Source organism: Monodelphis domestica, chromosome 4, assembly GCF_027887165.1.
Source record: "Monodelphis domestica isolate mMonDom1 chromosome 4, mMonDom1.pri, whole genome shotgun sequence".
Taxonomy (NCBI): Eukaryota; Metazoa; Chordata; class Mammalia; order Didelphimorphia; family Didelphidae; genus Monodelphis; species Monodelphis domestica.
The window spans coordinates 390,314,236-390,339,920 of record NC_077230.1 but is presented as its reverse complement, the minus strand read 5'-3'; the positions used below and the strand labels follow the sequence as shown (position 1 = coordinate 390,339,920).

The following is a 25,685-nucleotide window of genomic DNA, read 5'->3' as shown; positions in this document are numbered from 1 at the left end:
ACACGCATTCCTTTGGGCAGTTGGTGAGCGCCGCTGCCGCCGCTCCTTGAGTGGGGAATCCTCTGTGGAGCTAGTCCATTCATCAAAGACACCGGGACAAAGTTTGGCTATCTTCTCCAGGCCCTAAAAGCTTCCGCCCTTTCTCTTCTACCCCAGCCACGTTCGCCCTCGGTGTCTATGGGCAGTTCTGTCTCTCCCCCGACAAGGCCGAACCGCGGATTTTAAAATACAGATATAGTCGTAGTAAATTTCTTTTCGCTATTGGCCCTTCGGTCCCTTCTGCCGGGCCCCCTTTCTGCCTCATGAATAAAAGAAAAAGTCAGAGCCTATCAGATCGCAGTCACCACTGCTTCTCTCCTCCTCCTCCTCTCCTCCTCCTCCTTCTCCTCCTCCTCCTCTTCTTCCTCCTCCTCTTCCTCCTCCAAGAAGTAAAGTACTTTAAACAACTTACGTAGACGATCACTCTCCCTCCACCCTCTTTACTCCCCTTCTCTCCAAAAGTCTCCCTATATAACCTCTCCTCTCCTCCCATCCACACCCCCCAAACTAGACACCTTCCTCCTCCTTCAATCTCCCCTTCTTGGAAGGGGAAGGATTGTGTGTGTGCGTGTTGGGGGGGGGGGTGTCAGAGAAAGAGAAGGCGTAGGAAAGAAGAGGAGAGAGAGAGAGAAAACGAGAGAGAGAGAGAGAGAGAGAGAACGAGAGAGAGAGAGAACGAGAGAGAGAGAGAGAGAGAGAGAGAGAGAGAGAGAGAGAGAGAGAGAGAGAGAGAGAGAGAATAGAAATAAATAAATAACCTCAAAGAAATCCACTTCGCAGCCTCAGCTCAGAAACTTTAGCCCCTAGTGCAAGAGCCGGTGTCCTTAGCTCTTCTAGGGCTGGGGGGGTGGTGAACAGGCTTCCCACCCCTCCTCCTCTTCCCCCCCCCACCTCCACAACACCGGTTTCCAGCTCTGCCTCCCCACCTCTGCCCCGACAACTTCTGGCGGAGGGGGACCAAGGGAGACTTGGGTCGGGTTTGTTTAACTTCCTTACCACCCCCGCCCCCACCTCATCCCCCCCCCCCGTTTCCCAGCTTCTGGACGCGTTTGACTGCAGCCGGGGGGGCGGGGTGGGGGTAGGGAGTGTGTGGGGGTGGAGGGGGGAGAGATTTTTTTTTTTAAAGGAGAAAGGGAGAGAGACGGGAAGAAAGAGCTCACAGTGGGGGAAAAGAGAGAAGACAGGAAGGATTTCTGAGGACTCCGGACCTGTCCCTGGCGTGCCCAGAATGGCGGCTCTCCCAGGCACAGTACCGAGAATGATGAGACCCGCTCCGGGACAGAACTACCCTCGGACTGGCTTTCCCTTGGAAGGTAAGGCCGCTCGGGTTCTACTCTCTTCGGCTCCTTTCGGGACATCCCACCGTTCCTCCCTGTCCTCGGGGACCAGACTGTCTCGAAGGGCACACCGCGGTGGTAGATGCAGAGAGCGGGTGGCGTCCCCAGACTTCCCGGGCACTGGAAGGACTGAGCCTTCCCTTCCATCCCTCCCCAGGAGACGCTGGGACCTGGGAACTTTCCCGGGACTCCACTTGTCAGTGTCCTAGTCTGTTCCCTTGCCCTGGGGGCTTCGGCTTCACTCCCCCTCTCCCAGACTTTCTCCCCCCCCCCCTCCACACACACACACCCTGGGAAGGTTCAGCTGCTAGTAAATTTCACCTCCTTATCCAATTTCACTTACTTTCCCTGCGACATTCCCCGCCTTCAGCAGCCCCAGCCACCAGGCTCGATATTGGGTTTTTATTTTAATTTCAGTCCCAAAGATTCTTTTCCAAAACGTTTTATTTTCGGGCTATCCACAGTGAATATTTGGGGGCCAACGTCACACAGAGGGTGGCTTTGGCACTTCTCCCCCGAAAGAAATTGACCCTATAAAACTCTTTCCCTTCTCGGCCTGCTCGCAAAGCTATAGGAAAGCAGAACGATTTCATTTTAAAACTTTTCCTTCGGACTCCCAAACTCTGGGGTTTTCAGAGAGACGCGCTCCCCCCGCCCCTGATCGTCTCGAAAGGGAGAACCGGAGGACGGCAACTGCAGAAAGAGACGGGAGCAAATAATTTGTTTCCCTAAGTTCCCCTCTAAAAATGAAGTCTGCAAGGGAAAGGAAGGCACGGTACGGCCCCTTCAGCCCGAGTCAGAAGAGTTCAGCGTGCGAGTGTGTGTGTTTGGGCAATTTTAGCTAATTAAAGGAGCTAAACTTGTCACTGAGGTCTAACGTCAGGCAGATTCTGGACGTGGGGGGTGTCTGGCAGAAGTGTTTCGAGGGTCCCCAGCCCCGAGCTCTCCGCAATTTCAATTTGGAGGTTTTGTGAATGCGCCCGGTGCCTGTGGAGGAGGAAGAGAAGAGGAGAGGGAGAAAGAAACGCTGAGCAGGGGGAAAGGGGGCTGGGCAGGAGGAAGGAGCCGGGCAGCCCGCCCGGGATCGGGGGAGCGAGGAGGCGGCCCCGTCCCCGAAGGAGACGGAGGCGAGTGAGTGTTTCCGTGATCAAGTGCGCGAGAGAAAGTGGTGGGAAGCCACGCAGGCGGGAAAACCTCCACGCCGGGGGGATTTGGTGGAGTGCCTTGCTCTAGCTATGCCGGGGAAGCAGACGGCGCGAGGACGGCTCGGAGGATTAGGACAATATTTGCACACCATGCCGGAGAATACAGAGAAGGCAGAAGTGGCGGCCGCTGGAGAGGCTCTTGAATATAAAGTTGGCCACTCGAGAGCTCTCCTCCTCTAATGGCATAGCGGGCCGCCGAGGCCGGGTGACTCCGCCGCTGCGGCGCGGGATGGCTGATTAAATGCGGAGGTAGCAGCAGACACCGACTTTGGCAAAGAGTGGGGGCTAGAGAGGGGAGGGGGGACTGGGAGAAGAGAGAGACAGTGCTGCAGCCCGAGCCTTCTCTCCCCCTCCTTCCCACCCCAGCCCCTCCTTGCCTTCCAATTATGCAGCTAGCTTCCTCCATCCGGGCGGCTGTGAAATTGTATTAATCTGCTAGATTTCCGCGGCGATGCAGTCCCCACACTGGGGGCTCGGGTCCGGATTAGAGCAGCCCCCCTTCCCCAGCGTACCTTCTGGGAGAAAGGGGTGCCAACGGCGCAGCCGGAGCTCAGTTAAGGAGCTCCCAGTGGCGCGCACACAAAACCTCTCACGCACAGCCCAAGTCCGGTGCTGGGACTGTAAGGCGCAGATCTTGCCCTCCCCAACACAATCCGGGCCCTGGGGCAGCCCCGCAGGCGAGCAGGTTTTCCTAAATCCGAACAAGGGCCGAGAAACGTTTCGGGGAAATGCAGAAAGTCTCACCCATGAACCCCTTGTACCCACCCCCACACCCCGCCTCCCTCAACCCCAGGCTGACCTACAACGAAATAAATCCTTGGGCAGCGAATCAGGGGGAGGAGGCAGGCCGCAGAGGTCCAGGCTTGGCCCTGGCTACCCCCTCTGGGGAAGGAAGCCCCAGCAGAGGCCGCTGACTATCGCGATATACTGCAATCTCCCGGCCTCCTCCTCCTCGCTCTTTACTTCGGCGGTTTTCTTGGCCCACAGGAAGTCTGGACACGTCTCTAGTCCCTATCAAGTAGGGGCGAGTTAACTATCCCAACTCCTGCGCTCCCAAATGGATCTGTCCAGACCTCCCGGCCTGGAACAGAAGGTCCCAAGGGATTCCTTTGGGTCCAAGAATCGTGACTGGCCTTTCCCCTGCTCAGCTTCCCCCCACCCCATCCCACCACCCACCACCCGAAATCGGCCCTGTCTCAGAATTGCTTCAGATCAAGTGAAACCCGGGGGTCGGGATCCGCAGTTCTCAGTCTTGGGAATTTGGTGAGGGGGTGGATGGACTGGCTACTGGCGGGCAGGGGAAAGAGTTTGGGCCTTTCCCTCGGGTCCTTCAGCTTTGTGTCTGACGATCCTCAGCCGCTCCACCTCACTCTACCGCCGTCACCACCGGCCTTTCCAGATTCCGTTGAATCTGATTCTCCTACCTGCATTCTTCCCAAATACACCCCCCCTCCCATCTCTGGTTTGTGGACTTAGGGAGTCCTGAGAGGGAAATTGGGACCATATAAGAAGTAGCCCCTTCTGCACAAATCCCTACTTGATCCATCGGAACTAAACTTAGAAAGCTTCAGATGCCAGGGCTGGAGAGGGCACCCGGCAGGGTTCACCTAAGGGCCCAGAGCAAGCGGCCCCGGGACTTGACAGGGCATACATACACATGCTTTCGCAGTTTGGGGGTAGGCTGTTACTCTAAGAACCAAGGGGATAACTGCACCCTAAACTACCCCGCTTTCGCCTTTGTAATGGGCTTCTCTCCTTTTCTGATTTTCCTCTTTTCTCACCTTCCCCACAGTGTCCACCCCACTGGGACAAGGGCGGGTGAATCAGCTTGGCGGGGTCTTCATCAACGGCAGACCCCTGCCCAACCACATCCGCCACAAGATCGTGGAGATGGCCCACCACGGCATCCGGCCCTGCGTCATCTCTCGACAGCTCCGTGTCTCCCATGGCTGTGTCTCCAAAATCCTATGCCGCTACCAGGAGACGGGCTCCATCCGGCCTGGGGCCATCGGGGGCAGCAAACCCAGGGTGAGTGTCCTGGGGAGCCCTAGGGTCCTCAACCACCATCCCCCCAGTTCAAGCACCTGAAAGTGGAGGGAAGCTATTTGGAGTTCTATGTCCCTGACTTCGGGGAAAGTTAGCTAAGGGTGCTGCTGGAGAGAAGACTCCCCAGATCATCTCCAAGAATCCAAGGCACTCCCAGTTTCCTCTCAATAAGAGTTTGATGGAGACAGGAAAGAAAGGTCTATGCTATCTGCCTCACCCCAGCCCTTAGGGAAATGGAAAGCACAATCCCCTTCTAGAAAACTCCAATTCCACAATCTTCTCAATTACTCACATAATTTAAGGACATCCTTATTCCCAAAATCCACTTTCTTCCTTCTCGATCTGAATAATTGAGGCCAATTTGTCGGGATTACTCAGGCTTCTGAAACCGAGTAGACCTTGCTCGGAGAACATGAGTAACTCTCCCGGAGTTCCTGGGCTGGAGACAGCATGGGGTCCTCCACCACCGCCTCCCCCAGGGTGCCTCTTTCCTCCAGTGGCTGGGAGGGAGCTTGTCTTCTTGGGCAACAAGGTGACAACCAGCCCTCCTCTGCACGATGGTCTTGGCTAGGTTTAGGGAACCATAAGGGTTTTGCTCACCCTTTCCATCCTTCACTTACTCCACTCCCTCCCTTCGGGCTACTGATGAAAACTTCCTTAGAGCTGGTGGCAGAACAACCACAATGAACAATAACAAACAACTCATATAGACACATATATACAGACATGTTTTTATTTATGCTTTTGTTTGGCACTTTCTGATTTTAAACCCCTCCTTCACAAAGTTCCTACGAGGCAGGCGGCCCAAGTATTAGAGAATCGCCCTCATTTACACTTGAGAAAACAGACTTAAAGAAGTCAAGCAACTGGTCCAGCAGTAACATTCTGAGCAAGTGATACAGGTTGGAGAAGAACCTCGCTTCTCCTTTTTTGCCCCACCTGAAGCTTAGTGGGAAAGGCAGAGATTAGGAGTTCTCCTAACTTTTGTGACTTACTCCATGTGTCACCTTGAGCAAGGTACAGGGCCTCTGCTGCTCCTTCTGAGAAATAAGAGGGACCTCTAAGATTTCTCCTAGTCCAGAGAGTCTGTGAGAGGGTCATCGACCTCTCCCTCTTTGGTGGGAATCCCAGACCCCTTCCCCCATAATCAGAGCCCCCAATTTTAGGGTGATATTGAAAGTGATTTCTTTCCTCCTCTCCCTCCCTTCCTTGGCTACTCTTCCTCCCTGTCCTACCTCCACATTTCCTCCCTAAAGCAGGTAGCCACTCCAGATGTGGAGAAGAAAATCGAGGAATACAAAAGAGAAAACCCTGGGATGTTTAGCTGGGAAATTCGTGATCGGCTGCTCAAGGATGGACACTGTGACCGGAGCACGGTTCCCTCAGGTGAGAAGGCAGCTGAGCTGGCTGGGCTGGGCTGGGAGCGAAAAGGACGGGGAAATTCGGCCTCCTGTGGGCACCAGCTGGCCCGTGCTGCTTCCTCTCTATTTCCAGAAGTTCTCCGCTAGAAGGAGTCAGATGGGGAATCTATACAGGCTGTGTGAGGGGAGCAGGGTAGAACATGCTAGGAAAGAGAAGGTAATTAAGTCATTGGAGGAGGGAGAGAGAAGGTAGAAACAGAGAGGAATTAGAAAAGCTGGAGGGCGGAATGTAGAAGGAAAGTGGCACCAACAAGTTCTGAGAAAGAGCAAGGAGAGAGAAGTTTGAGGACAGAGAAGAGAGCGCAAAAGGAAAGGGAGCGAGAGATAATGAAAGAACCCAAGAAGGTGAGTAAAGAAGAAAGGGAAGGAATAGAAAGAGACAGAGGGAAAAGAGGACACAACGCCCCAAAGTTCTTGTTATATAACAAATTGAACTTAGCCGGGGAAGAAAGCTGTGATGGGGCTTAGCTGCCAGTTTCAGGGACTAGTCCAGGGTATACTCATCGCCTGAATTCCGGCCCCCAAACCCTAACCCAGGTCAGCGGAGGGCTCCCCTCCACCGCAGACTAGCAACCGGCCTTGGCACGCAAGGGCCACAGATTCCCGGTTGAAATCTCTTAGGTTCTGGCCTTCCCCCTTGCGCTCTCGGTCGGCGTGCGCTCTGCGCTGCTAGTCTGGAATCCTGACCCTGGGGTGCGTTTGAGAGCCAAGGCTTAGGGCTCCGTCCCCCGGGGGAGTGCTTACCTGTTTGATTAGGGATGGGGGAAGTAGAGGATCCATTTCGATATATGTCTAAGCTTGTGTCTAATTATGGGAAGGTGTGTTCATTCCGGCGTTGGCAAGTGGGTAGAGAGCCAAAGATGCTTATTGTGTGTTTCTGAGGGTGAGAAAGGTGTCCGGGACAAGTGAGTAGTGTGCGCCTGGGTGCCTGGCTTTCTGTAGGTGAAGATATGTGCCGCTGAAAGACTGCATAGGTGCGAATGTGGGTTTTCCAGAATAGATGCCTGTAAATTGTGATGCTCCGGATGTGGCTGGGGGGATAGGAGAGTGTACCTGGCGGGGTCCTCGTGGATGCACATGTGTGTAAAGCGCACATCTGGGTACCCTGGACTTTCTCGGAGGCTCTGCGTGGGGGCGAGGCTCCGAGGGACCCTGGCAGTGAGTGCCTTCCGCCTTCCCCAAACCCTGGAGGGGCCAGCCAGGTCCCCGGGGGTGATGGGAGGGGGAGAAGGGAAAGATTGACTTTCTCCACAACTTATACTTTCTCTTTTGCCTTTGAATTTCTGAGGTTTAGTGAGTTCGATTAGCCGCGTGCTCAGAATCAAATTCGGGAAGAAAGAGGAAGAGGATGAGTGCGACAAGAAGGAGGAGGACGGCGAAAAGAAGGCGAAACACAGCATTGACGGCATTCTGGGCGACAAAGGTAGAGAAAGGCCCCTCGGGAGGCCTTTGCGTCGGCCGCCTGAATTCTGGGAAGAGGGGACAGAGAGAGACTTGTTTGTCCAGTATGGTATCGAGAAGGGGGGATGGAGGTGGTAAACCAGAATAGAGTTCTTGACCTGGAAGTCAGAATACCGGGGTTCAAATTGCACCGCACCACTGCCATTAATTACCAAGGAAACCCAGGCAATCGCTTGCCCCCTTGGAACGTAGTTCTCCTTATCTGGAAAATGGATATGAGAGCCCTCAGCCTGCACCTCTCCCAAGACTATTGTAAAGATCAAAGGATCTAAATGGATAGGATCCGCTAGGACGTAGCAGGTAGAGGCCAGGACTTGAAAATGAATGTACCTGGGCTCCAAATTGGCCTTTAATGCTTGCTGTGTGGTCAGGGACAACTCAACTTCTCTGAGCCTCAGTTTCCTGGTCCGTAAAAGGACTTGTGCGCATTTCTCCCCTTTTAGAACTATGTGAAAAGATGGTCCCTAAAACTTTAAAAGGCTTTAGAAATAGCAGGTATAGTTGATGGATGTAAAGTGCTTTGCATTCCCCAAAGCTCTAAGAAGGGAGGGATTGCTATTGAGAGATTAGGACTAAATGAACAGCATTGTATAGGGTAGGAATCGCCAGGGATGGAGGGGATGAATATATATCGGGATGTGGAAAACCAGGCTCTCTCTCTCCTCCTACCCCAACCCGAATCACGTTATTGCTACTATTATTGATCATTGTATTATTAAGTGAAGGAGGGCGAAAATGTGTCTCTGTGCTGTCACCGGACCATCTCCTGGTGGAGAGTCTGTTTTCTGGGAGGAGTGAAGTTCAGAGATTGAGAAGAAAGCTACGTTTGTAGGGAGCTGTGCGCAGGGAAAGTCGGCCGGTCCCCATTCCAGAGAAGTAGGGGTCAGTCAGGTCTCCCTTCTCTATCCCCCCCTTCCTCCCCCCGCCGTGAGTCCAAGAAGGCGTTGGCCTGTTCGCGGGTAGTTGGGTCTCGATCAATTATTTATAGGAAACTGGAGGCTAGGGGAGGGCCAGGGGAGGGCAGACGGAAGGGGGGGGGGCGTATCGAGGCTCCCTAAATGAATTTGTTCGACAGCTTTTTCTACTGCTCTCTAAACGGTCCCTTGAAACTCCTCCTGACAGTTGAGTGATCGGTGCAATCAATACCAATTAGAGAGCACGGGGGAATCCGGTACCTCTCCCCGGCCTGAGCGGAGCTGGGCAGATCGCTGGCCTGCCTCGGGGGTGGGTAAAACCCGGGTCTCCCCTCCCCCGGGAAGATGCCCGTTTGGGGAGGGCGCATAAAGTGAAGAGAGCAGAACCATCAGTGCCGAAGTTTCTGGCCCTGTCATGGAATAAAGAAAAAGGCATTTCCCCGGTAGTGCCGAGGTGTGGGACAGCCTCGAGACCAAGGCATATATTAGGAGCAAGATAGCAGAACTAGGGTCCCGCCTGCCGCATTCCAGACTCTGCTCTCCTCACTCCCAACCCCCGATTGTTAGAATGCTATGCGACAACTCCAAGTCCTGGGGCCCGTTTCCCCCTCTGCAACCCCGGGTCGCGCGGGCCCTGGAGAGGATTTCTCCTGGGAGGCGCGCTTGCCACAAAACGAATCTCGAATTTGAGGGGCAGGAGGCGCAGGGAATGCTTGTCCTTTTCCAGTTTCTTCTTGCAGACAGAGAGGGAACTGTAAAACTGTGAGGCTAGAGCATGCGGCTAAAGAGATGATGAAAAAGGTAGAGAAAGGCAGAGATCGGGAGAGGTACGAGCGAATTGGCGGGAGGAAACAAGGCATTAGACAATTCCGGAGAGACAAGGAGGAGACAGACTATCTAGCTCTCGTGGTCTCTTAATCTGCGTAGCTGCTGCGAGACTTTGGGAAAGGCAGAGAAAAGAGCGAGGGAGGAAACTTATAAACTCCTCGATGCGACGTTTGTTTCGAGCAGTCCCCTTTGCCCCCAACCGGCCCCAGCACCTCAGGCCCGGCTGATGACCCTCCCTCCCAACCTTGAAGATGAACTTCAGAGACAAAGCCCCCTAGCTCGTTGCCGCCTCCCGAGCCCAGATCCTGCGCTACAAAGGCAGCCCCAGAACAAGAAAGAGGGAGACGCAGAAACTGAGGGAAAGGGCCCAAGTCCTGGGGAGGGGAGCGGGGGAAGGGGCGGGCTATTGACATTCAAAAACGTGCGAGCAGCCGCGCAGCTCTAGGACAAAAGCCCGGGAGGAGGCGAAGAAAGGGAGCTAAGTTATTCGGCCGCTCCCCGCTGCTCTCAGAGTGCCGGGAATACTCGAAGGCCCCTCGGGCGCCGGCCTGAGGCCCCGGACGCTACGAAATGTTGTCTCCAGGGAGGGCCTGGGCACGCTCTCTCTAAGGGTCGGCGGAGGGCTTTAGGATTTGTGTGTGTGTGTGTGTGTGTGTGTGTGAGCGCGAAGGAGATGTGTCTGCGATTTAATCATCATCATCATCATAACTGGATTTCTGGCTGATGGGGAAAGTCCCTGTCTAAACCGAAATAAAAATCTCCTTCCCCTTCATCTTCCCCTACTCTTCCATACATTGGGCAGATCTTCCCAGTTTGAGAAGCTGGCTACGGCAAGGCATCTTTTAAGTCACAGTAAGAGGGAGTCTGCGGGGAGGGAGCTGCTCCCGGCTCCCGGGCCGGCTTCCTAGTTCCCAGGTAGCAGGTTCGAGGGCCTCAGGGCTGGTGGTATACGCCGGGAGGCTCCACCAAGAAGAGAGATTTCGCTTCGCTGCCGGGCGCGGAGGGCGGAGGAAGGGGCCAGATGGGGGCCTGGTCAGCAGGGTAGGAGCCCAAGGCCTCTTAGCTCAGGGGCCTCGAACCGCTAACCCCGGACCATCGCCGAAACGCCTTCGCTAGACAGAGGTTTCCCCTGAAAGACCCGCGAGGAGTTGGAGTTGCTAAAGGGAAGGAGAAAGGGGGGTGGCATTTATTCCGAGCTTGGAGCTTGGAGTGAACCATGGACCTTGCCCTTCTGTTACGCATGAGAGGGAAAGGATCTGGAAAGAAACGCAGGCGATGCCGCGGGGATAACTCGAATCCCGAATAAATTGTCCTCCTAACGAAAGGAGCTAGTGTAGGGCCGGAGCTGTGCAGTGGAGTGTAGCCCTGTGTCTGGGGGAGGGGGCGTTGGCTCTGAGTGGGTGAGTGAGTGGGTCTGGAAGTGGCCAGGGCTCGCTGCGCGTGGACCGTATTTGTAACCCGTTATTTCTGAACCCCGCCAGATCAGGCCATTTGGGGGTTCCCCTCCTCCTCACAGTCAGCTATAAGGTTCACTTCCAACCCTGCAGCGTTCCTCTGAGTTGGCCGTGGTGCTGGGGGGAAGACCTGGCCAGAAAGGAGAGCTAGGGCACCCGGGGCCGGAGGGGGGTGGGGGCGGTGGAGACAGCCACAACTTTGTTTTGGCTTCTCTCGTGACAAATGCCCTCTCGGGGGGTTGCTCCTCTCCTCGCGGGGAGTCGACAAAGAAGGGGCTTAAGAGCTCTCCTCTTTAAGAGCTAAGGAGAGATTCCTCCCTGCGCTGGTTTCTTTCTATCGTCTGCTTGGCATTTAATAATGCTAAGACTTATTAGAGCTGGTAATGAAAAGTGGGGCTGCTGAATAGGGAACTGTGTTGGAGAGGGGTGTAATAGCTTCGAGGCATGGTAAGAAACTATTTATCCGCAATCAGTCCTCACTCTCAGAGTTTGAAGCACAAACGTTAAGTCGAAGGGTTTTAAAGCAGATTAAATTGGGCTTTTATTTTTCTGCACTTTCATCTTTGAACAGCTCACTCCTGCTTGCCTTGGGCTGATATTCATGAGCCGTTCGTATTCCTCTCCTCTTCTCTCTCTCTCTCTCTCTCTCTCTCTCTCTCTCTCTCTCTCTCTCTCTCTCTCTCTCTCTCTCTCTCTCTCTCTCTCTCTCTCCTCTCTTTCTCTCCCTCTCCCTCCTTACCCTTGTTGAGCCTGACTGAATTATTACCAACCAAACTGCTGATATCATTGCCAGCCCGCCCTGGGTCCCAGCTGGCACAGTCTTCCTCACCTGGGGACGGAGAAGGGCCATCTCTTTGTCCTATTCTTCTCCCTACTCTAGTCTCGTCCCTCCTTACCCCAGCAGTCTCCAAGGATGGAAGGGGGAGGGGAGGAAGGGACCGACATCTTCGTGTGAAGAAGGAAAGGAGTTTCCTCCCCTCTGATTCCAGGAGGGACAGACTTTGCTGAACAAGTTGGAAAGAACCGGGGAGAGGGAACCCAGGCTGACTAGTGGGAAGGGGACGAGAGTGCGCCTGAAAACAACACACACGGCACACGCACACGCACACACACACGCGCACCCGCGAAACTCGGCGAGTAGCAGCCGAAACTAAGGAGGTCAGCCTGAAACTGACCAGGTCACAGCTGAAACCGACCGGTCAATGCCAGAAAGCAGAGAGAGGAAAGAAGCCCGCCCAAGGCGGGGACGGAGAGAGATTTCCTTCAAATCGATGGAGGAAATCTGGCTTCCCCCTTGACCCCCAAATCTGAGAAACCCGCTCCCGAAATGTCTCCTTTGGAGTCAGGGGGCCCTCGAGAGGAAGCGGCTGGGGCTCCGGGTGGCCCGGGAAGGGTCTGGGGCCGTGTGTGTGGGCGGATCCAGGTCGTGCCTCTTTGTTTTCCTTTTTTATTTTACTCTTATTTATTTTGAAGCGGGTGGAAGGGGGGCTGATGAATTTACAGGTGTAGTCCAGGAGTGGGAAGCACCGGCGGGAGGGGAGAAGGTCTATTTAGACACTTGAAAAGAGGAGGTAGCAACAATTTAATTTGGCCGAGTCTGCTAATGCGGTTTTCTGTGGCTTGCTACACTGGAGGAAGCTGTTTTGATTGTGCGTACAAGGACCTGCCAAATTTAATTAGGCTCCGGGGGAGCGAGTGAATAGGGGAAGGGGGAGCAGCTCCTCTCGGCCCCCGCCGTATTTTCGGCTTCACACCTGGGAGTGGCATTGTTTACTGGACAAGTGAGAAGAAGATAGGAGGGAGAGAAGAGTGTGCTTGCCTCTGTGTGTGTGTGTGTGTGTGTGTGTGTGTGTGTGTGTATGGTGGGGGGGGGGGGTCATAGCAGAGAAAACAAGGAGAGGAAAGTAGTCTGAGCAGGTTGGGGGGGGGCGGTAGCTGATAGTCAATTTATCAGAAGCCATCTGCATTGATTTAAACCAACAAGTTCCCTCCTCTGTAAATGTGTGTTTAGAGAGAGGTAATTGACACTTCACCAAATCAAAGGATTACCCCGGTTGGCAATCTAATCAAACAGAGACCAGGCTGGATTTGTGCCTGTTCAGAGAAGGATCAACTTCGCATAATGGGGGCCAGGAGAAAGATAGGAGGGTGTCAGGCAATTCGCTGGCTTTCGCCTGGGCTCCTCCGTGCATATTCAGTGAGGCTAGGGAGGGGTGGAGGGAGAGAGCAAGAGAGAGTGAGGCAGAAGATGAGATGGAGGCAGAGGGGGAGAGGGAAAGAGACAGAAGGAGAGACAGAGACAGAGAGAGAGGGAGGGATGGAGGGAGAGGGAAAGAGACAGAGAGACAGAAGGAGAGAAAGAGACAGAGACAGAGGGAGGAGGGGTGGAGGGAGAGGGAAACAGAGAGAGGGAGGGAGGGAGGGAGAGGGAGGGAGAGGGAAAGGGAGAGGAAGAGAGTAAAGGGAGTAGATGGGTGAAGAGAGTGAGAAAGTCCCAGCAGAGAAGGCCATTTCCAGAGAGTCAGAACACCCGGTGCTGACAGCCCCCCCCCCCATTCACACCTCCCACCTCCCCCCAAAAAGCAGAACACTAAGCTGAGACAAATGCAATACAACAATAAAGAGAGATAACAATTACAAAGGCAAACACAGGCTTTCACTAGCTAGTAGCCTCAGAACCTGGTGTAAATAAACAAAGTAGGCAAATGTTTGCAAGATAAACTCTCTCCTAAATGAAGTGTGACGGGAAGGAGAGAAGAGACAGAAGGAGATAAGGTTGGAGGGAGAATGAACAGCATAATCGAATACAAGACATTTTTAAAAGCAAACTTTAAACAAGGGGAAGCAAGGGAGGGGAGAGTAATTATCCACCCAGGAGAGGGCAGGGAAGCCCAACCCTGTGCTCCTACAGGGGAGCCTAGAAGGGGAAAGAATGGGAGATACATTTCAGGACTTTAGAGAATGTCCAGGATAAGCCAGAGCTGCAAGGGACTTCCTAAAGGATCCTTAGAAGAGAGAATGCCAGAGCTGGAAGGAATCTTAGAACACAGTCTACCAGAGCTGAGAGAGAGACAGACAGATAGACAGACAGAGACAGAGACAGAGACAGAGTCAGAGACAGAGACAGAGACAGAGAGAACTCAGAACACAATGTCAGAGCCAGAAGGAACCTTAGAATCCAGGCTGTCCAAGTTAGAAGAGACCTTAGAATACAGAATGTAACAACTGGGGAGATATGAGAGATCATCTAGTCTATTGGCTTTATTTTCCAAAGGAGGAAACTGAGGCCCCAGAGGTGTAGTGGTTTGAAAAAGGCCATACTTTGCCTGGACAGTTAACGTTTGGGCTTTGTTGTTTCAAAAAAACAAAACAAAACAAAACAAAAAAACCAGAAGGAGAACTCTGTCCTAAATAAATGTGACTTCCTGGTTCGTCCTGAAGTCACCCCTCCTAAGCATTACCAAATGGGGACCAAACTGCTCTGGGTGTGCCAAGGTCTGTGCCTGTGCGTCCACCTCAAGACATCTCCAAACACAGAGGTTTTCCAGGCATTGTACATAAGAGACTTGGGCAATTGGCCCAGTGGTTAAAGGAATTAGATATTTACCAGTTTGAAATAAGCCTGGTTAAGAAAAGGAAGAAGAGCGAGAGAGACATTGAAAAGATGAGACAGGGGGAAGACTTCAAACGAATTCATCATTTGGAATGGTGAAGGGGAGATTTACCAGACAGTATTGGGAAGTTATTTAGATATTAATAACATATTTTCCTGAGGCGGGCCGACTGCCGCCATCTGCACTTCTCTCGCAGCTATTTGGCTGGGTGAAATATGGGAGCCTCAAATGTTGGGGAGAGATAACACAATCAGGCTAACCCTGGTCCTGTGACTGCATCATAGCGTTAAACCCGGATTAACCTCCCCCTCTCCCCCTTCCCTTCCCCCTCCCCCTGCCTCAGCTTTCCAAATTTTCAGTGGAATTTACATGGAAGGATTTAAAAGCACATATAACACTAGCCTTAAAGCAATAAGGTGATTATTTGGCCTCGAAAAAAACACACTATGTCTTTGTGAATATGATAGTTGTCACACAGTATTTCTGTATAGGTATGGGGAGGGAAAGAGAGACAGGGGGAGAGAGAGAGAGAGAGAGAAAGAGAGAGAGAGAGAGAGAGAGAGAGAGAGAGAGAGAGAGAGAGAGAGAGAGAGAGAGAGAGAGAGAGAGAGAGAGAGAGAGGAGAGAGAGAGAGAGAGACTGATTTGCTAAGCAAAATAAAAATTATCTTATGATGTCTCTTCCCCAAAGTTCTATCCCCAGCATCCTAAAGAAATATGTTTCTTTGGTACCTTTTATTTGATCTGGTTTGGCCTAGGGATAGAAGGATAATTTTTAAAAGTCATATTCCTTGGGAACTCAAGGAGTTCCCTATCTCGTTGTGAAAACAAATCTCAGGCACAGGAAAAAATAACAAATAAGTAGCAGTAGTAGGGTAGTCCGAAGGCAGAATAAGGGCTCTGAGTAGGCCATGCAAAGTACTTTTCCTCATCTATAGGAGAGAGATAATAATCCCTGCTCTACCCCCTCACAGTAGAGATTTTGAGAAGATTAATTAGATGAGAGAGGGCTTTGGAATCCCTCCCCCTCCCCCTATAGCTCATAGAAATATAAGTAGTTATTGCCATTGTGATTTACTATTGTTATTATTGGTGTTTAAGAACTGACTGTCATCTAGGATGAAAAGAGAAGGCATCACAGGGATTGTGGGACATGATTTGGGCCTTGAAGGATGGGTAAAGGGGAGGAGGGGGCAGCATTCCAGACATTCCTAGGTAGGCATTGGTAAAAGAAAGGAAAGATCAATAGAATTCCAGAACTACAGAATATTAGAGCTTCAAGGAATCTTAGAACATAAAATGTCATCTTAAAAAGCCCTTAGAACACAGAGTGTTAGAGCTGGAAGAGGACTTAGAACATCAAATATACCACTGGGAGAGACATTAGAACATAGAATATTAGAACAGGGAGATACCTTAAAACAGAGAATGTCAGTTAGGGGGGAACTGCTTAGAATATAGAATGGCAGAGCTAGGACAGAACTTACTTAGAACACAGAACGTTAGAGTTGGGAGGGCCTTAAAGGGGCAAATCTAAAACTGCTATTTAGTGACAGTCAGGACTAGAACTAAGGTCTCTTGGCTCTTACCAAGCCAGGGATCTTACCTCTGTACCTTAACTGCCTTTTTCCTTGAAATTTAAGAAGAACCAACATTCCTATATTTAAAGTTGCTCAGTAGTGAGTCAGTCTCTCGTTTCTAACAAGACAGTAAGTTTGTCATTTGCAAATACTGTTTGTGCCGGGTGTATTCCTACCACATCCTCTCTAAAGTTGGACATTCTCCATCCCAGCTTCCACTGTCTTCGTTCATTCCCTCTTCACTGCCCCCATTCCCCCCCCCCCAAAAAAAAAAACCCTTTCAAGACAACTTTGGCTGGAAGAAAGAAAAAAAAAAGGTGTAAGCGGGGTCAGTGCTTCCTAGGGCTGTTCCGGAGGCTGTGGGCCCAGGCTAGGGTCGAGTTGGGGGGGGGGGGGAAGGGAGCTCCCAAATCGAATCAAGGCAGAACGGTGACCTAAGGCTGGGACTGGGGGGGGGGGGGTAGGGGGAATGGCCGCTATTAGAAAGTTCTCTCCTGAACTTCAAACAAAGAGGGGGAGGGAGAGGCAGGTCAGGGGTCAAGGGGAGACAGGAGAGGGGGGCAGGGAGAAGGGGGAGAGGGACAAGAAGAGGAAAGGGAAAAGACTAGGGGAGGAGGATTCAGGGAAATGAGGAAGGGATTGAAGGCAGGGAAGGGGGGAAACAGATCCTTCCCCTCCTTCCTCGCCGTCACAGACCGAGGGGTCAAAAAGGCGGGTGTCTTGGGCTGTCAGGTGTCCCATGGCAGAGGTAAAGTGGCTGGAGATCCCCCTGTCCTATGCTTCCGCGAAGGTAGCTGAGGCATCCCTGGGCCCTAGTTTCAGCCCCGGAGCTGGGAATCGCTAGAGGGAGCTACCGAGGTGGGGCTGCGATCTGTGAATTTTATTCAACAACACAAGGATAGCGCCTGCCTTTGCTAATCCTCAAAGCGGATAAAGGAAGCTAATATTATTGTTACTATTACTTCTGGTACTATTTGGGTATCCTCCGCAGAGGACACCCACTTTGGGATTGGAATCACACAAAGGGTACTTCCGTGAACAAGGGTGTCCGCGAGGGCGGTCCTGACCCATCGAAACGTGTCTCCCTAAAGGTCTCGATTGTGACGTCGTGACTGCGTGGGCCTGAGTGTGTTCCCGGCTAGTGGGACCAGGAGATGTTTTCTCTTAACTCGGTGGCTGGGGCTCTTGGGGCAGGGCAGGAATCTCCTTACTGCAGCTGGGCTCAGGACTTCCAGCCGCTCCCCAAAGGGAGAGGAGAAGAGGGACTCACTGAGAGCGAGAAAGAGACACACGGAGAGTGAGAAAGAACCCGCGAGGGAGAAGCGAGGAGGCAGAAAACCAGGAAGTCGGGGACAAAAAGCGTGCCTGAGCGAGAGAACTAGAGACGAGGAAATGCGGAGAGGAGTTTAGAGAGAAACACAAAGAGGCAGCGACAGGGACTGGGACACTGGAGATTACCGAGCTAGAGAGTGAGGGATGGGAAAGAGGCCGAGGGCCAAACCGAGAGGAGAGGACAGGAGCCCAAAGCGCAAAAGGAAAGTGGCGGCAGGGCCGGAGGAAGCCGAGGAGCGAGGGCCTTTTGATCCTCGAGTTGCTTCCCCTTATCAGAAACATTTTCGGTGACACGGGCACAAAGGGAGTTCATCATATTACCGCGCGGCCCGGCGGCTCGCAGGGATCGCAGGCTATTAATTAGAGCCCGGCTCTGGCTGGCGGGGCGGGCGCGGACATCTGAGGCGCCCCGATTACTTGCTTCGCTAGCTCTGGCCTTGGGATGAATGAGCTGAGAAGGGGATGGTCCTGAACGCCTCCCGAGGCTGGGGTAGTGGTGACTGGGAATGGAGTGGGGATGGGGGGCGGGGGGGGGGGGGGCTGGTTCATTCAATAAATAAGCAGACCTGGGGGGGGGGATGGGAGGATGAAGGGAGGTAAGTGAGCCTTGAAGACTGACGGCACGTCATCGCTTACCTTTCCTAGAGCCAAGAGTCGCTTCAGCGGTCTTGGTTTTCATTTCCCGGGGTTTTTACTGAAACTGGAATGAGCTTGTCCCTCTGGGAGAGAGGAAGCGTGGGTCATCATCCCCAAGCCTGCGGCTGGGGAAATTGCTGGTCCCCAAGGGCTAGAGCTGTATGGGAGGCAAAAGGGCAGAAATAGGACCCAGGGCTTCCTCCAGGCAGCCAGCTCCCCAGGTTTCCATTTACCCATAGAATCACAGAATGTTAGTTCTGGAAGAGACCCTAAGAACATGGAATGTTAGAGCCGAAAGGCCCCTTATAGAAGGGAGTGTCAGAGCCGGAAGAGCCAGTAGAACACAGTGTCAGCTCTTGAAGGGATTTAGAATATAGACTATTAGAGCTGAGAACGAATTTAGAACAGAGAATGAAACAGTTGGAAGGAAATAGAGAGAGAGCCCATCTTGTCTCTCCTTTTACAGTACAAAAAACCCGAACCTCAGATAGGGAGAAGTGACTAGCTCAAGGAGAAATCTTTCTTTTACTCTGGAAGGGGTTCCTCTTTCCCCAAGCTAGGCTAGGTATAGTGGCATGTACCAGCTGTTTAAACAGAGGTGATAAATGTGAATCCAGATTGTGTGCTCCCCCGTTACCCCCCCTCCCCATCTGTACCAGGTGTATTTCAAAGCGACCTTCTTCCAACTTCAGAGACAAGAAGGAAGCTACACACACATACACCCCTCCCAAAAAAAGAAAGAAAGAAAAGAGAAAGGAAAAAAGGAGTGGGGGTGCAGCCGGGGGTTTCAGGCTGCTACCTGGAAAGGACTGTCAACCCTCTGAGGGCCCCCTGCCACATCATAGGGGCAAGCAGGCTTGGTGGCAGATATTTCAAGGGCGAAGGGGAAAAAGACAAACGTGGGCCTTTCCCAGAAGCAGTAGCCAGAAGTTCGGGCTCCAAGCCTCCACAAAACTCCCCATTCCCAAGCACTGACAACTAACGGTTCCCCCCAAATAACCCGGAGGGAGGCACAGAGCAGATAGCCTGGGGAGAGTTTGTAGGTCACTTTATGAGTAAGGATGACTTCTCTGTCCTACTAGCCCTCTGCGGAGTATTGTTCTTTCTCCTTGGTCCCTCTAGACTACGTTGTATGAATGTGTTTAGGGTTGAGTCTAAAATTGGAAGGAAGGCCTCCGCTTGACCCCGGAGAGCACTGTTGGTCGGGGTCCTTCCAGCCTGGGGTCCGAGGTGCCTGGAGGAGGAGGGGCCGAGTACTGGAGGCTCCCGGGGGGCTTTCGTCTTCAGTGCTCTCTTTGTCTGAGGCGCCTAAAGATCGCAGATCAAAGAGACACTGGACCTTCCCTCCCAACAAAAAAAGGGGGGGGGGGGAGTGGGGAAGCGGGAGGGCTCAAGAAACATTCTGAAAACCCTGATCTGAACTCTCCTGGCGTCTCTATGGCCCTAGAAAGATCCACTTCCCATCCCTCCTCCCCCGTCCCCCCCGTCCCCCCAAAAAAAGCAATGCGGAAGGGGCAAGTTTGAAAAACTCTTTTCTTCTGTTCCACCACTTCTTCCTTTCCATTCCAACGATCCCAAAACGACTCAGAGATTAGAGGCTTTGGGATCCCTCGGTGGGAGAGGGGAGAAAGAAAAGGCTCAGATGGAGTCGAACGAAGGGGAGTGGGATTGGACCCCCGATTGGACCCGCTCTCGACTTCCACCAGGCCGAGGGAGGGGAGGATGTTTGGGGGGCCCAGGGGGAGCTACAACCGAGGAGACAGGGGGATCTCTCTGAGCAATCCTCATTTATGCTGCCCAAGGGTGAGAGTTCAAGACAGAACAGAAATTATGGTCTAAAGTGTGCGTTTCATTTGATGTGTTGGGGTGCAGGGTGTGTATTGTTTTTCTCCCTTTGTGTTTATTTCCAACATTGTTGTGGTTTGTGTGTTGTGTTTTTGTGTGGATTATTTGGTTGTGTTCTTTGACCTTTCCGGGTTTGCCAGTGCTGTACGTGCAGATGTGGCCCGTGTGGTCCCGGTATTTCCCCCTCTGTTGCGGTGCTTGTGTACATTGGGGTTTGTTGGACACACAATCCCCACTGGTCTCTTGGAAACTTCTTGTACAACCGGGCATGGGCAGCCGAGAAGCAGCGGCTGGTCTGGCCTACGGATCCTACCCTAGAGCAGGAGTAGGGAGACTGGGGGCTGGAGCCAGTAACTCGGAAAATCGAGAGCGTCTTCCAGCGAAAAAGGTCGGCTGGGGAGGGGGGCAGGGAAAGGCAGGAGCGTAACTCTTTCCAGAGAGGCCCAGGAAAGAAGAGCTCTTTGTGGTCCAAGGCGGTGCCCTCGTGGCTCTGAGCTGGGCAGAGAGAGGGAGGTTGAAGGATTCAGCGCCCCCCCCCCCAGCTGCTCTGACCACCTACCTCCCGGAGCCCTTCCCGGAAGCTTCACAAACTCTTGTATGTGTGCGTATAACCTGCGCTTAAATTTGGAGGGTCCCTGATCTCCATGGCGAGCACAGCCCCTGCCCTCAACCCCAGTGGCTGGGCACAGTAAATGCACTATAGATTTCCTTAAGATCACAGGAATGATATTTTCCTTCCGCCTGTCTGGCACCCTGAGCGGGCGAATTCCTCCCCAAGGCTCGGCGCAGATCCTGACTCAGCCCCTCCATTCTCTCTGGGGTAGGTTGGGGCCCAGCTCCTGTCTTTGGGAACTGACTCGAATCTTCTGGTCTGGGTAAGGCTTGAGGGATTCTCCCTGGAGTCACCTGCTTCGGGATTACCGAGACTCTGGGCTGTGGCCATAGTCTAGGGGTGAGGAGGCTAGGTGAAGAGCTGGGTGACCACTTTCTCCAGGAAAGACTCAAACGGACAGGTAGTAAAAAACCGGGCATCCTATCCAGCTTTCTTCCCGATAGTCCAATGAGCTGCGAGGTCTCTGGCGCTTTAAACTTGACCCAGTCTTTCATAGAACTGTATCCATCTTTTTAACGTTACAATTGTGTAAGATGGGCAGCCCCAGTATTAACATCCCTATTCTGTAGATGACAATACTGAGGCGAGGACAAAGTAACATGCAGAAAATCATTGCCATAGGTTGCCTTTCTTAGCTTAGTTGAGTCCCAGACGGGATTTGAACCCGATTCTTCTTCCTAAGCACAATTCTTTCCAAATACCTCTCCCCAGTTGCCCACCCATCAGCTCCCCACCTCATTTTGGAAGATTGATCAAATGCTAGGGGGAGGAGGAGGAGAGGTGTATTTATGAAGCCCCCTCCCCTTCCCTCTCCCCAAAGCATCTCCCCAGGATCAAAGTGGAGGGATTCTCCAGACGCTAATCAGCCCCGGTTGGGGCTATGGAAATAGTTGGCTGAGAAAAGTAGCAGGCCAGGCTGGTAGTGGGAGTGAAGAATGCTTTGGAACTGATGTTGGCCATCCCCTAGCAGCCTTTGTGCTGACCATCCCCTCAGACCCAGTAAGAGGAGTGTGAGAGTGGAAAGATCTAAAGATGTGAAAGGAATGAGCCCTGGGTTCCAATATGATCTCTGCCACTTCCGAGGTTAAGCTGGGACCCCGGGCAAAGCCCTCTCTGCATTTCTATTTCTTTCTCTATTTATCAAATAAGGGAATTTGACCAGATGATCTCTTCAGGGTCCTTTCCAGCTCTGGCATTCTTTCGATGGCCGAAGGTTCCTCTGTTCATTTCTAATTGTTCTAAGTTCTAAGAACTGTTCCACACGGGTAACATCCCGTGTTCTAAGGTGTCTAGGCTCGGTCATTTCAAGACCCCAGCCCCGACGCTCTGTCTTTCAGTCCCCAGGCCTTTCTGGGTAGTTCAGAAATGTCTGTGGTCTCCAATCTGTGGTTTTTCAGTCTGCTTTTTTCCTCAAACAAACTTCTAAGTGGCTTCCTGGACAGAGCTCCCGGCCCGAGGCTTCCTATCTCCCTCCCCCAGCTCCCCGGTCTCCCCGGTCTCGGCTTCTCCTCCTCCCCCCGCCCTTCCCCCACCTTTCCCTGCCCCTCCCCCCCCACAGTTTTGTGAGCCCCCTGGCCCTCTGCAGTCCCCTCCTCTCCCTCTCCCCCCTTCTTCCCCGCCCCGCCCTCGCGCCTCAGTGGCCACTTTAGAAATACAAACAACTTGAAAGATGAAGTGGCCCTGCCCGACTGGGGCCCTCCAAAGCCGAATGCTTGTTCGCGCCTAACTATGGAGTGTGCAGCGGCCTCTGTCTAATCCCGTTTTCAGTTTCGCCGACAAGCGCCGGGGAAGTTCGGCCGGCCTCCCGGCCCCTCAGGAGGCTGATTAGACAACAAAAAAACCCCATTATCCCGAGAAGAAAACCGGGAGGCGACGCGGGGCGCTCCCCGCTCAGGCCGGGGGGAGGGGACGGGGGGGACAGGAGGGGGAGGAGAGCAGCTACAAAACTATTGACTTAGTGGATAAAGTCAAGAGGTGGACACTTCGGGGACCGGGCGGGGGTGGGGAGGGGGCGTGAGGACTTCTTTCAGGAGGGGGAGCGGAGGGAAAGCCACTGACCCTGACTCATGCCACAGTCAGCAATGGGTGCCAGAGAAAGAGCTCTCCACTCGCCGCCAGAAGGCCCTCGGGGGTGGGAAGACACTTTACGTTCTCTGGGTCTTAGTTTCTTCGTCAGTAAATGGAAGGGACTGGTCTCATTGGAGGCATTTAATGAATATTACTTGACTGACTTTCCAGCATCCTTCCCAGCTCTAAAATTGGGTTCTAAAGCCCATTTCGGTTCTGACTTCTTCCATCTGAGGTCCAGCATTCTATCTCCTCTATTCCTTCCAGTTCTAAACGTTCAGTATTCTAACATCCCTCCCAGTTTTAACATTCTGTGTTCTGAGAGCCTTTCCAGCTCTAACATTCTCTCTTATAACGTCCCTCTCAGCTCTGATGGGTTTGTTCTAAACGTTCCTCCCAACTTTGACATTCTGTCTACTAACGTTCCTCTCCGCTGTGACATCCCTCCCAACTTTGACATTCTGTGTTCTGAGAGCCCTTCCAGCTCTAGCATTCCCTCTTCTAACGCCCTTCTCAGCTCTGACAGTTCAGTCTATGTTCTAACGTTCCTTCCAACCTGGAGATGATGTCCTTTCAGCTCTAACACTGTTCTAAAATCCTTTCTCGTTTAAGTCCTTCCCAGCTCCCACATTCTACAAACCAAGATTTTCTTGTGTAATCCTCAGGAAATAACTTTTTAAAGTGACGATTTGAATGTTTCCTTTTAATAAAGGAAAGCAAAACAAAGAAAAGATCTGGAATTTCACAGGAATAAACCTGTTGGTGACTAGTTAAGTCTTAGGGAGGTCCCTAGAAGTTAAAGGACTTGCTTAATATCACACAGTTATCACAGGTGGAATTTGAACCTAAGTCTTTCTGGTTCCAATCCCAGCACACTATCTACATGCTGCTTCTAAAATTCTTCTTTCTAATATGATTTTTTGAAAAATAAGTTCTGGGGGCAGCTGGGTAGCTGACTGGATTGAGAGCCAGGTCTAGAGATGGGAGGTCCTAGGTTCAAATCTGGCCTCAGACACTTCCCAGCTGTGTGACCCTGGGCAAGTCACTTAATCCCCATTGTCTAGCCCTTACCCTCTTCTACCTTGGAACCAACACATAGTATTAATTCTAAGATTGAAGGTAAGGGTTTGGTTGTTTATTAAGTTTTCCTTTGGCTTTTCAAAACTACCTTCCCTTTAAGACAAAAACAAATACTGGAGAACTCATGTGAACATCGGGTTCTTTGGGGAGCAATTTTATGATTCAAATATTTTCCAGAATTTTCTTCTTTGGATCTCAGTTTTCTCATCTGCCAAATGGGAACCCTTGAGTGTGAGGATTAAATGAGATATCACATGTGAGTTTTACAAACTATGAAACTAGCTTGGGTTGGGGAATCAAGTGGTAGAGGAGGATTCCAGCACACACTACCCCAAACAGGCTATCCCCATTTCTTGGTGATTAACACCTTGACTAGCAAAACAAAAACACTTTCCAAAGTGCCCTATTTGCTTCTCTTCTCTCATTAAATAGTTTCATGTGAGACTACAAGAACAATCAGTGATTAGTAATAGTAGCTCATATCTTTTTGTGCCCTGGAAGCATTTTTTCTCAGTTACCCCCTTGTGGTTAGTAGTGAAACTACTGTAATCTTTATTGTATAGATAAGGAAACTGAGGCAAAATGACTTCCCATAGTCACACAGCTAGTAGTGGCAGATTGGGGTTTCTCAATAGCCAAACCATATCCAAAAGAGCTGGGGAACCTGTCAGGTGATACAGAGAGGGTGATAATAAACCTGGCCTGTTTTAGACTATATAACCTCTTAGAGGGAAGAGACTAGCTTTCATCCCTGCTTCTGAGGGATTCTGTTTCTCACCAAAGAGGCAGAGTGGTTTAGCTGTTCAACCTTAGGAAAGTCATTTCAACCTCTCTGGGCGTCAGTTTCTCAATCTGTGGAGACAGGAAGGGGTTGGAATAGATGCTAGCTAAAATCTCTTCTATCTCTGACATTCTATGGTCCTAGTAGTCAAAAATTCCTCAGGTTTGTTCCGAAGTACCTGGCACACAATAGAAGCTTAATAAATGCTTATTGTCTTGCTCTACCTTGCCAAAGGCTGCATACTTGAGCCAGTAGACAGGAAGCCCTCACCTAACCCTTTAGAATCTTTTTATCCCTCTGAGAAAAAAGTTATTTATTTTTAACATTCTTTTTTTTTTTAATTTAACTTTGTTGCAATGTAACATTCATTAGGGGAAAACATTTGCCATCTTTCTGATCCATTCCAAGGCAGAAAAGCAAGGCAACTGGAGTTTCCCATCAGATTTGAACCCAGATCCTCTGGACTCCAGGCTTGGCTCTCTATCCACTAAACCACCTAGATGCCTCTTAATATTCTCTCTCTTTTTTAAATTGAGTTCTGAATTTTCTCCCACCCACCTTTCCCCATCCATTGAGAAGGCAGAATCCCGTTAGTCTAAAATGAAAATGGAGATCTGAAGTGGAAAGCTCACTGGTGGTAGAATTTGAACACCTGGGTTTCCCCCAATAAGTCATTGTACGATTTGAATGAATCATTTTCTCTCGGGGGAGGGGGGGGGGTTGGAACTTGGAGGTTAGGAAGTGTATAGAGCAAAGAAGTTCATTCTTCCCTGAAGGCTGGAGAAGGTGTAGCCCCACAGGTGCTGTCCTCGGTCCTCCCCAGACAGTCGGGACCAGAGGTGAGCCTACAATCTCCTATCTCCATCAGCAGTGGGAAGAGGGCCTGGCTGCCTTCCTCCAGTTCTGGGATCAGAGCCCCGGGGCACTGTTAATGGACTTTAGAGATAAGAGCCTCTTGCTTATCTAGTGGCAAATGATCCCTCTTCTCTTCCCTTTCCCTTCTTTCTATTATGTAATGGCCTGTGGGGTTTGGACACAAAGATCTCTAAGCTCCCTCCTGGATTTAAATCTGAATGACTCTTGCTCTTGGTTGCTTGTTCTAATAGAGACCAGGCCCAGCTGGGAATAGGTCACTGGGGACCTATTTCAGGCTCAATTCTTGGCTTGCTCTAGGACCCTGGAGGGGTCAATTGTTGGGTAAAAATGGAATTGTGGATGCTTTCCTTAGAGGGACAGTGACAAGGAGCTAAAGCTCTCCCCTAAGAAGAGGGTTTGGACAAACCAAAAAAGATTCCCATAGAATCTATGGACTCTGAACTAAATGGAACTGTGAGGCATAGAAGGGAGGAGAGGAGAGAGGAAGGTCTATGGGGGACAGGGAGAGAGTGGTGGGGCCAGGAGAGAGGGTCAGAGGCTATATCTAATGGAGAAGA

General features: G+C 51.7%; 1 protein-coding gene across 2 annotated transcripts in view; it reads left to right on the top strand.

The window, feature by feature from the left end:
• The first annotated feature begins 444 nt into the window (after nucleotides 1–444).
• PAX7 (paired box 7) overlaps nucleotides 445–25,685 on the top strand; it is a 180,014-nt gene continuing 154,773 nt past the window's right edge. Inside the window, exons 1-4 of one of the 2 annotated variants that reach the window (XM_056795693.1) lie at nucleotides 445–1,352; nucleotides 4,374–4,609; nucleotides 5,884–6,013; nucleotides 7,337–7,471. In XM_056795693.1, coding sequence (XP_056651671.1) covers nucleotides 1,268–1,352; nucleotides 4,374–4,609; nucleotides 5,884–6,013; nucleotides 7,337–7,471 — 586 coding nt within the window. In that variant the 5' untranslated portion in view covers nucleotides 445–1,267. The remainder of the gene's footprint in view (nucleotides 1,353–4,373; nucleotides 4,610–5,883; nucleotides 6,014–7,336; nucleotides 7,472–25,685) is intronic. The other variant, XM_056795694.1, reaches the window with a different exon arrangement.